Below are 12,105 nucleotides of genomic sequence, written 5' to 3' on the forward strand. Positions count from 1 at the left end.
ATATTTATTATACTCTAACCAAATGAAAAATAAGCTTTCAACGTTTTTTTCTAAATCCAGAGTAATTTATTAAAAAAAGGGTGGCACACCATTTGGCAACTCCTATATGTAGAGATGACCTGCGAATGCTTCTGCCTGGTATCTCAGCTTGGGCCTGGCTCCCACTGAAGAGACCTCAATAAAGGTTGAAACTAGTCTGGGTAGTGGCCCTTTCTTTAATGCATAACATTAGACATATCCGCAAGGAGATGTGTTTTGCATTATGGGAGATACTGAGATAGGAGTGATGTTAGCTTGCTCTACCTTTGCAACGAGTTTACTGGCCCCTGTCACCAATAATATCTGGCTAGATGTAGCAAACATTAAAAAAAAGGAACTTGTCCTATACAAAATTGATCAACTTAAAAAAACTCTGCCGCAACCAAAATATTATTACCAGAACAAATAAGGGTAACTCTGCAGTAATACTTCATACTGAAAAATGCCAATCTTCCTCAGAGATCAATCGACAAACTTCCTAAACTGATCCTACCCAAAAATCAGGAAAAAGGCTCTTGAAAAATTAGATAATTGTATCCTGGCCTCCTGAAACTATTAAAAAACTTAAACCATTATAATACCAGACTTCCTGGATTTATGGCTTACCAAAAATACACAAACAGACCATGCCCTTGAAATCCACAGTAGACAAAATTAGTTTCTCACTTACAAAATGGCCAAAAATTTAGCCAAATTGCTCTCATTACAGGTTACATTTCTTCCCATATAAAAAAAAAAACTGTCTACCTTTTTCACTAATATCCCCCCCCCCCCAAAAGACATTTGTTAATAATATTACAGTCAAATAAAAGGTAACAAAGAAATTAACAAAGCATCTATTACAGAGCTAATATTCATTTGAAATATTTACCTTTTGGAAGCAAAAGGAATAATTGGGTATTAAATTAATAGTCAATATTGGTTTAAAAAAATAAATGTTAGCATTACTTTACTACAGCAATAATTTCCCACGGGAACAAAGAGTTCTAAACAAATTGGGGACCAGACAAGAGAGACATCTTTAAGATAAGCCTTAATGAGAAATCTACACTGTTGGAAAATAAATTCACATACATTTTTTTTATTTATTAATTTTGCTGTTATTCTGTTAGGATATGTAGTTAAACTGAATTTTAAAATAAAAATACAGAAAATAACCAATGAATCAATTTGAAGGGAAAAAAATCATTTCACTTGTCTGAATTCCATACTCTAACAGCACTCTGAATTCGAAACAGGAAATAACACCTAACCTAAACGGAATGGCGCATAGACTTTCCCACTAAGCTTGGGAAAACATGGCATGAACAACTGTGGGTAGGATTATTACAGAGAACCATTTGGATAGTAATCTAAATTAAGTACTCAACTAGCTTTTCTGATTATTTACAGAAATATCTTTCAACTCCTATGTTTTGTGTGTTTTTGCGCTTGAATATATGTTAGCCCCAGTAACCTATAATGAAAAGTCAACTGCATTTTCAGACTTGTGATTGTGTTCTGTGTTGTGAATATATGTTAAAAATCAACAATTTGGAATAATCAGAAAAGCTAGATAGTACCAAGATGTTCCCATTCTGGAAAGAACTGTAAGTTAATTTTGTTAACTTAAACATAACAATTGATATTTGTAATTTCAATAACCACTGCTTGTATGTTTTGGAAGCATAATTCTAATACTGAATAGTTTTTTTTCATAAGAATAATCATGGGGTACATATTAGAGTATCAACATGGATACATTAGCGACTTTTCATGTCTACTGTGTGATGTGAGGGACATCAGAATATAATTAAATTATTCAGAAAAGCTCGAATCACAGCCGCCACTAGACTCCACTCTAAGAATTCCCACCCTTTAACAGGAAAGAAATACCCCAAAATGTATTGGAAAATTAGTACACCCATCTATAGACAACCAAACAAAACATGACGACAATGACGGATGTGTGTCACCCTGGGAAAATTCCAAGATATCTTATCTCAAAAACATCACCCACAGTTCCATAGCCAAACCAAAACACCATGTGACATCACAGAGATACATATGTTCGCCAGAAATTTCCAAACACATAACGTCACGATTCTTATCTCTAAATATCACCCACAATGCAATAAGAGAACAGTGAAATTCCAAACTCTATAACAAGAAACATTCACATCACGATTCCTTATTTTATCTTGATCTGGTCAAAAGTGTCCCACCAATCACGACACGATTCCTTATACACTGATATATCTCCCTTTTCCATTCAAAACAATAACGGCACTTATTTACAACTAAAAAATGACGACACTTATCTTCATCTGATAACAACAAACATTCACGTCACAATTCCTTATCTTATCTTGATCTTGATCTGGTTCAAAGTGTCCCACCAATCACAACACGAATCCTTATCTCTACCATCACCCATAATTCCATACGTGAACCAAAATACAAGAACTCACTTCACTGACACATAAGCCTCCAGGGAAATTCCAAACATTGCAATCTCATGACGTCACGCCCATAATGACGTCACGATTCCTTATCTTATCTTGATCTGGTTCAAAGCGTCACTCCTACTACTGGGGTCGGAGAGAACTGGTTAGTATTGCTGTATCGTCCGCATACAAGGCCAAATGGAAGATATCGGATTATGCGGGATGTCCGACATGTATACAGAAAACAGCAATGGAGCCAGTAGGGCTCCCTGTGGCACTCCAGCAAAGATATGGCGCTGGGGCAATGTAGAACCGTTGATTTTTACTTGAATTGATCTATTCTGAAGATATGAATGGATTGGATGAATCATTTTTTAGTGATGTACCCGCTGAGATAAGTTTGTGTAGGAGTCCAAAATGCCAGATTTTGTTAAATTCGCTTAGCTCAACCTTTCGCCTTTTATCCCGTTGAGTGCTACCACGTGATCCCCTTGCGCGTGATTCGAAAATTGAAATGTGCACTCGCTTTCTACTCGAAATCGTCAAATACAAATTTCCACAAGCTGATTCGTCTGAAGTTGCGGTTGTGATCTTCAGAAATAGTGTTCGTTCATATATTTTGGACAACAGTGTATTTAGAACTTTGTAAAAATGCGCCTGCTCAACGCGAAAGGGACATAACATACCGTCAAGCGAGTCTCTTGAAGGGAAACGCGGGATGCGACACCGCCCTGTATGAAAGCTACGAAAATCTGTGAGATGCATTCTGATATTTTCTATTTTATTTTAGTTGCCATCGGAGTATTCAGTTCATTGCTATCGAGATTAGTATATTTGTGTGTGTGTGTGTGACGTGAAGACAGCATCCAAAAAAACAACCACGACATCGGTATTATTGTGTGAAGTATTGTGAATTCCACGGTTGGCTAACTTTTTTAGTTGGTGGGGGTGGAGGAGGTGAGTTAAAAAAATCCCCAGTTTCCGCTAGAAAAAAAAAATAATAATAAAAACCACTTGCGTGCCCTAGAGATCGACTAACTGGGTTATGCTTATGTGGTTTTTAAGTGTCTTCGATTTTTAATTTGAATTTTTAATCTAGTTTACATGAAAAGGGTTAAAAATAAAAATCGCAAGATCAAAATACTGTAGCTATTTTTTTTTAGGATTTTTATATTCTAAAATATGTTTAAATTATAATTTATATTTCGATAAATTTGGCTCTTGACAGAAAAGAGTGGTTGCTGTTGCGTTATGGCGTGTTGCGTTAATCTCGTTCGACCCTGTGTGAATGAAGTGATTTAAATGAAGACCACATGAAGTGCAGACTTCTCACCCGAGAGACTTTCATCTATTAAATTAAAAATGTATCAGAAATATATGCATTACCAATTTCTTTTTTCTATTAATAACAATAACTTTGTTAATTCCAAGCATAAAATAAAATTTATTAAAAAAAAACAAATAAATGGACTGGTCTTTTGATGCAAGACTGACATAATAATAATAATAATTACCATTATCTTTGGAGTCGTGTTCGTCACCGTTTTGTATTCCATGAGCCTCCATGATCTCGATGCAACCCACAAGAGTAATTAAGATTTGTACGGAGGTTTATAATATCGGACGCTATCACCTATTTAATCTAACGAAGTCCATCAATTAGTGTAATGTGACGGCGAAGGAGCGTAATCAGATCTTGGGATTTCCTCAAGAAATAAGTGCTGCCACTAGCTGCTGCCTACAGTGGAGCTAAGTATCACGTGATTCTTGAGCTATTTTCACGGGATTGTACGTTTGTGAGATATTCTGTTTACTTGAAAAGTGACATTTCTTGTGCCCTGATACCCGTTTCTTCTGTGGCTCTTGACTGAATCTTTTGTAAGCTAGTTTTTCTTGTGAATGGAATTTTGTTTTTATTTATTTGTTTTGTAAAGCGAATAACTCTGGAATAACTCCGGTCTCTTACAGCACTTCATTGATTGCTGTTAAGTAAGACGAAGTTAAACAGATAGGAAGTGCCGGAACGTTCATAATATATCCCCCCCCCCCTCTCCAAGAAAGCCATGAAATTTGAATTTCAATACCGGAAGACTGGCATTTCTGTCAAATTTACATAATACTTTCTTTAGGCTAAGAAATTTTTATTTATGAGCAAAAAAAGCATTCAACACCAGATGCGTCTTAATCTACAAAGTAGCAAGCGAGATATCCTTTTACTAGATGCCAGTTTCTTATAGCGAACTGAAATCCTCAAGGAAAAAGTTGCTAGCAAAATGGCAAATCAATTATATAGTAGTTTAGAAGTATTAAGAAGATTCTGCTGATAAATAAAGTGAAATTACTTGGTATAGCATTGCAAAATCTCTCCATAAGTGCAAAGAAATGGGAGGTACTGAAAACAAATCTGTCACCGAAGTTTTTTTTTTTTTTCCCTTTCATTTCCGGTATGCTTACTGACTATAAAGGATTATGTTAATTAAATTATCCAGCCTATTTGTGCTATTTTAAGATGTGACCAAAGCAATTGACACGAACAGGACAGTGAATGATGTCTGTTAAATTACGTGTGTTCAGTTAGTCTGTTTTTCTGGATGAAAAAGCTGAATTTTTAGAAGAAAAACCCTTCAAGTGCCATATGAGGTTAACTAATCCACCTTCATTTGAAAAGCCGTTATAAAGGTTCTTCGCGTCATTGACGGAGGCTATTGATTAGCTAGGGACAACTAAAACAACGAAATGTTCGTGTGTGTGTGTGTGTGTGTGTAATGCGTATTATTCGCATATTTAAAAGATTTTTGTTCTGTTTGTTTTCAGGAGAAATATCAGCGTTTCCTAGATAAAGAACGTATTGCTTCCGTCGAATTAGTCAACGTAGCAAATCCCTTTATCCCTTGAAAAGACGTCAAAACTGCATGTCTATTGATTTTGCTGAATGGATTAGAGACACTTCACTTTAGTCCATTTTACCAATAACTATTGGTCGACTGCATGACGAGAGCAGGATTTACAACACACACACACACAAAAATAAATAAATAAATAAATACTGTGTATTCTGAGACATGGGAGTAGAAATTTGTATGTCTGAGTAGAATAAAATGCGTATAGCATCTCGTTTTATTTTATTTGTATTTGTACCCCTTAAGGAGAATGACACACAGAAGCTGTCACAGAAATAAGAAAGCTCGCACAGTTTTCTTATTTCGCCTCAAGTATTACGGAGATGACAAGCGATAAAAACCGTGCTAATCGCCATATGATTTATACGCATTGCTGTCTATCAAAGATTGCGGAAACGATCGTGGGAAGTGAAAGCATCAAACAACTTAGAAGATAACTGTGGGCTAAGAAGACTCAAGTGAGAACTTGCTCACTGTAGGATTAATAAATGAAGGATATGTTTTATGACATGGAAAAACTAGCTTAAAGATATGTTGACCTAAAAGCATAAGTGACATCGTAGATATCGACAAAAATAAACAAATTAATTAGTCATTTAAGACTCCATCAGCTGACTTCACATTTCACTCCTCAACATTATAGCAGTCAACTTCTTTTCACCTAACTTTTGCCAAGTTTGTAAATTCAAGCTCATAATTGTTGCTAACTCTGACAAACCTACTTACAAATGGACCTTATTTTTTGTCAGGAATATCTTATAACAGAAATGATGGGATAACCAACTATAAATAAAAAACAAAGATATATTAAACTAATTCTGGAAACGGAAAGTGATCAGGATGCTACTACAGAGGAAACAGGCAATAAATTTTATCATTATGCTATTGATAATAGACAGAAACTGAAGAATTGTTGGATTTGTTTCTCCCGGAACAGACAATTATTATATTAAATGCAAAAGAAATATAAAAATGACAAAAATAGCAAACTCGCCAATAAAAGGATCACATACTAATATAAATACTCAATCACGACAGGATGAAATGGAATAAATCGCCCTATTCGGTCATTATCTTAATATCTTTGTTTTGTTTTGTTTTTCTTTCGAAGTCATTCGATGAAAGCAATAAAAACTATTGCACGATATAGGTGAGAACTTCCTGGTTTCGAAATTGTTCGCTTATGAAAATAGTCGGCATTACGCAAGTGTATTTCCGAATGCGAACCTATTGATCATCACAATGCGATCGCTAAAAAAAGATTGACATCCATCCAAAACACTCATCACGGTTGACCGGTTCACCGAGATCGATGTATTGGTTCTACTCGGCCAATAGACAATCAGCGTAATGTGTTTCGGTGTGATCTACCCGCAGTGAGTAGGAAAGACCGCAGTGCATTACGATAAAACTCGCAAATGGACAAACTAACGATTCCCATTTGGGCTTTTCTTTGTAAGAACACATTACCAAGTGAAAACACTTGGTAATTGAAGCAGGCCTAAATGAGCAATTGAATATTTCAATATACAACTAAAGATTAAGTCGATAGTCTTCAGAATAATTGGTCGTTGTAGATTGATTCTCATCCAATAGCTTTAATTGTGTAGAATCAGCTTTCATGATGAAATTCATGGTATCGAATAGATAGTGATTTTCCGATGCAAGGAAGCAAAGCTTATGCAGCATAATATATAAAAACCCAAAATGAATCCTCAGTAATAAGATTCTCTCGCTGACCTCCATGCACCCATTAAAAATAAGATTATATAAGTAATAAACCATGCATAATAACTGTATTAAACCTAAGGGCAACTCACAAGAAATGCTTCCACTAAGTCAGTGTTTCCCAACCTTTTTGATGTCGCGGACCCCCTGTAGCGAATGTTAATTCACCTCATAAAATCCAAAACGGAAATTTTTTATATTTTACATATTATAAAGATGAAGTAATACATTACAATTTTACAACACTAAATACATCATTTATGACAATGCAATACTGTTATAAATGGAGATATTCGGAAGAATATGAACATATCAATTAGGCCAGGTGTGAGCAACATGATAAGATAAAGTTTAATGAAAATAAACTATCCCGCGGACCCCCTTTGAATTACTCGCGGGGGTCCGCGGACCACAGTTTGGGAAACACTGCAAACTAAATTAATATCCTCCAAATATTTATTCAAACTCTCTACTAACTTACAGCTACTTTAAAAGTACATCTCTTAGTACTCGATGCATGTGAAAATGTCAAAGTACTCTTATACGTCAATTTATTCATTCCCTTAAGCGTTTTATAAACTTCAATAAAATTTCTTATTCGTCTTGGCTCCAAGGTCTATAACCTAAAAAATTGAAGTTTTTTTGCTTAGTAACCTTTCATGCCAGATATCTTCTCATCACTCTTCTCTGCACTTTCTCCAGCATATCAATATCCTTTCTTAGATAGGAATTTGAAGAAAGTGCTCTACATTTGCCGGCCTAGTTGGCCGAGTGGGTAGTAGCTCTACTCATCAACCAACATCAAGAGGGGGCGGGGTTCCGCCATTGCACTTTAGGCATGAATGTTTGCAGATGTCTTTAGGTGATAAGATGAATTTCATCGTCTTTATTGGTTTTAAGTGGCTTGAAAAAATTCCGTGTTTAGTCTCTAGAGAAAAGTTTTGAATCATTATCCTCCTTAGCCTATTCATAATACTACGATACTATTAGGTTTACAGTCTTTCATGGTTAAAATATCCTTGAAAATTAATGAAGGAATCTTGTTTGCATTCTGGCTGACTTAACTATGCTGTTCAGAAGTTTCATGTCAAGATGTGTACTATTCTCAAGTCCTTTCCTGAGTTTATCCTTACTCAGAAACAGTTACTTATTTTCTCCAAATGCAGAACTTTACATTTCAGTTGCTAAATAACAACTGTCGTTTCTCTGACCAGTAAAATATCATATTTAAGGCCCTGAAGCAACCGTCCATCGCTCTTTACTCTTAACTACCATTCCTACTTTGATATCGTTTTCAAATCTGGACACTAAACTTAATTTTATGATCATTACTGATAAAAATTAAGAACGATGGACTCAACGCTGACACTACATTCAATACCACTCTCTGTCCTCTCTTTGTTAATAATTTTTCTGACCATTTCATTCCCTTATCATATTGCTCCCATTTGTAAGTAAGATGATTGTGCAGTACAATTCAAATACATAATTCCAAAGTTACCTCTAGCATTTTCTTCCTTTAGTATGAGTATCATAGTAAGTAATTAAATTTGATAAACTGAGTTTTTCGAATTTCGTCGTGATGACAGGAATATTTATATGGGCTTTTTCAATTGAAGGTGAGTTACCGATCTCATACGGAGATAGCAGGATTTTTCTCCCGGAAACTGGGATTTTTCATCCCGCATACAGACAAATCGGTCAACAGGACACACGCAATTTACTGATACGAAATAATATTGGTGGTGGTGGTGGTGGACGGTAGATGGCATTGTGTTGATGGCAGCAGCGTCGTTGTGTACTTCTAGGAGTAAGTAGGGGACACGGTGGGTTGTGTGGTGAGGTAGTGTGCCCTCCCACGATGAGTCCTTGGACTCATTGGAAGTGTTACGTAATAATAATAATAATAATAATAATAATAATAATAATAAACTAGGGCTTCCCCACCTAAGAAAGCATCATCTTGCGATCTTAGAATTTTATTTTCTAAAATAGTTTATAAAAAAATTATAAAATATCATTAAAACAATATAATTATTCCGGAAAGGTAACTATTTTTCCAGAAGAACTCGTTAGCGCGGGATGAACAAATATACAGAACAAATCTCAATGAACAGTCAACAATAAACATGAATACACATAGCTGCGCTTAATTTATTAAATGTGATCCTTCATGCTTCACGGATTAAATATGTGATTAAGCTGATATTTCTTCCCTACAGTACGTTATTTCACATTCAATGTCAATGAATATTGCGTTTATCGCAGCAACAAACCATCCCTAGCATAGGTACATTATTTTCGTACTTGAGGAAAATGATCAGAAACAACTTTAGAACGAACATAATGAAATATTCGTCTTATTATAATTTTTGTCAGTTATTACCGATTATACCAATTCCTTTTTTCAATAAAAACAAAAATTTCATCTATCAAACATTATCTGGTTATTTTGACAGATACCTCCACTACAATTTTTTTTTCCTTTCTTTTTTTTTCCCCGCTATACGAACAAATACGAAAGTTTTTTTGAACTTGCAGCGAATTCTCAATAGATATTTAAAAACGAACAGAACGCTATTTTTCAGTTTTCAGATTTACGCTATAAAAATTTCAGTTCAAATGACAAATGATACTTTACTGTTAAACTTCACTATTAATTATTGCCATGGTTGTCAACAACCGCGAAAACACAGCAGTGGAATAATAATAGGTTAGTATCACCGAAGGCTCGTGTTATGATTGGTTACCAGTGAGGGCGCTTTAATAAACGAGCTGTCGTCTGCAGTCGCTAATTTAATCAACAGATTCAATGAACTCTTTAATAACCACACCCGGGCTCACAGATCGTTTGCTTCGTTGTTCGTATAAGTTAACATTATTCTTATTCACTTACAGAGTTTAAAATAAAGTTATCTTTTGTATCTGTTGCTTTATCATAAAAATAGGTCAAACTAGACTTTTAAATAATGGTTAGTGTTTAATGAAAAAGCAAGGTTAATAGATTAATAAATAAATAAAAAAACAATAAATAGAAACTGTAAACTGCTATAGTCAGACGTTATTTAATAGATATCATTTATACATTTTGGAAAGCGTATATAGTGTAATTTTAAAAGTATTTAATGACTCGTGTTAAGAGGAAAACGTAGTGCAGAAGCATAATCTTATTAACATCATTCAGAATTAAATACGCGATGTAGAATATACAAACAAATATAAAAACTGCAGTTACATGGCTTCAATCTCTCCCCATATTTAACATTGCACAGTCCTGAAATCATTTTTATCACCTATCTTATCCAAGATTCTTCAAATATTGGTGAACAGATTAATTGCAATAGTCCTTATGTGAGTTGATCAATGGCTTTCTTAGCATTGCAGCAATCCTAGATGTCTTTACTCTTTTGCAATATGTCCTTTGAACTTCAAGTTTCTGACGACCATCATCCCAAGACCGCTTGCTTGCGTCTTCTATTTCTTCCAATATAGTTCTACAAGCACAGTATGCAACCTCCCATTTGTGGATCCCAAAGTTCGGCTTATTGAAATCTCCTAAGAGACACGACATCAGCACTATTACTGATGACCCTCCTGACAGTTGCACATTATTTGCGATTTGCTCTGATTAGTTATTCAAGAGTTAAAGAACACAGGTGATAAGATGTCAACCTTATCTCTGGATGATTTTAAGATGCTAAGAACTTTGTGTATGTGCGCTCACTCGCGAGGGACCAGATGGCCGTTTGAGCAAGAGGTAAGTTTTCTGCATTTAGCCCTTTCAAGTTTTTTTTTCTCCCCTCCCCATGATTTGTTTTTGCAAAGATTGCTAGCTGGAATGAGGGACAAATGCCTTCATTCCATCAAGAACTATTTAATTTACTCGACGAAGCAGGCTGTTTAAATCAAGAGAGAGCGAGAGAGAGAGAGAGAGAGAGAGAGAGAGAGAGCAGTAGAAATAGTAATCAGTCCATAAAAAATAGGAAGAGAAGCCAAGAGTCATTCCATTTGGCATCATTGCTGACACACAAGGCTGATGTTGGCTGGGTGATGTGAGAAAACGAAACGTGGACAAGGTTAAGGTGGAGGTACCAAGAGGACGGTTAACGTGTACATTCTATTTGGAAGGAAAGCAAATTAAGAAAAGTTGGAAGTTGTTAGGCCTTTTCTTAATCTGATTTGTATTATGTTCGAATGATCATCAGGATTATCTGGCTTTCTAGGGGGGGGGGGAGATCAGTACTTTTTATAGATTGATTTAGTGAAATTAGAGAAGAGAAGTGTGAGTTGGGAACACTGCATTCCTCAAGGACGATCTAGCTATTGGGGTATGTTGATTACAAAACTCAAGCTTGGAGATCAATAAGTGATCACAATTTGAAGAGTGATAAAGACAAAAATGAATACGGCAAAGTGTGGTTTGGAAATTTTGAACCCAAGCACATCGAAAAGCGTTTTGGCATTCTCTGTTATGAAATGTCAGATCCGACAAATGTGTAAGTACCTGACTAATATATAGAATAATGATTGCTATATTTTTAAAATCTTTCAGCAAGGTATGTCACTAAATTATTGGTAACGTGAGGACGCCACCGTTGATGTTAAAGTATGATATCAATAAAAGGTATATGGAAATATTTACAATTATTATTTGTTTAATGTGGATCTTTCTCTTAGGTTTTTTAATTTATTTTATATTTAGTACCGGTACTGCCGTCAAGGTAATTCAGAAACATGGCTCTAGAAAACAAAACCACAAAAACTTTTTTCAAGCCACTTCAGGCCTCCAGTAAGCCAGGTGATAGTCACACATCATCTTGACAAATGTATCATGAAATTGCCTTGGTATGTGAAGTGAAAATGTGTACAGAAAGAAAGATAGAGAGTTCCGACGCAATCGAGAATTATTCATATAATTCTACCTAATCATATCAATATCAGCATTATTTGGGAAATTAAATATATAATATTCATTTTACTTACATGAATTTTGAATAACGAAGTGTTTGTCA

The 12,105-nt window shown here is 35.1% G+C and overlaps 1 protein-coding gene across 1 annotated transcript in view; it reads right to left on the minus strand.

Moving 5' to 3' along the window:
- The window catches only part of LOC150101710 (adenosine receptor A2b-like), a 29,027-nt gene extending 18,363 nt beyond the window's left edge, over positions 1-10,664 (minus strand). The window contains exon 1 of the mRNA XM_090399894.1: positions 10,497-10,664. Coding sequence (XP_090256020.1) covers positions 10,497-10,664 — 168 coding nt within the window. The remainder of the gene's footprint in view (positions 1-10,496) is intronic.
- Positions 10,665-12,105: the final 1,441 nt, after the last annotated feature.

Source organism: Typopeltis vanoorti, chromosome 11 (genome assembly GCF_054136105.1).
Source record: "Typopeltis vanoorti isolate ZY-2024b chromosome 11, IOZ_Tvanoo_1.0, whole genome shotgun sequence".
NCBI classification, from domain to species: domain Eukaryota; kingdom Metazoa; phylum Arthropoda; class Arachnida; order Uropygi; family Thelyphonidae; genus Typopeltis; species Typopeltis vanoorti.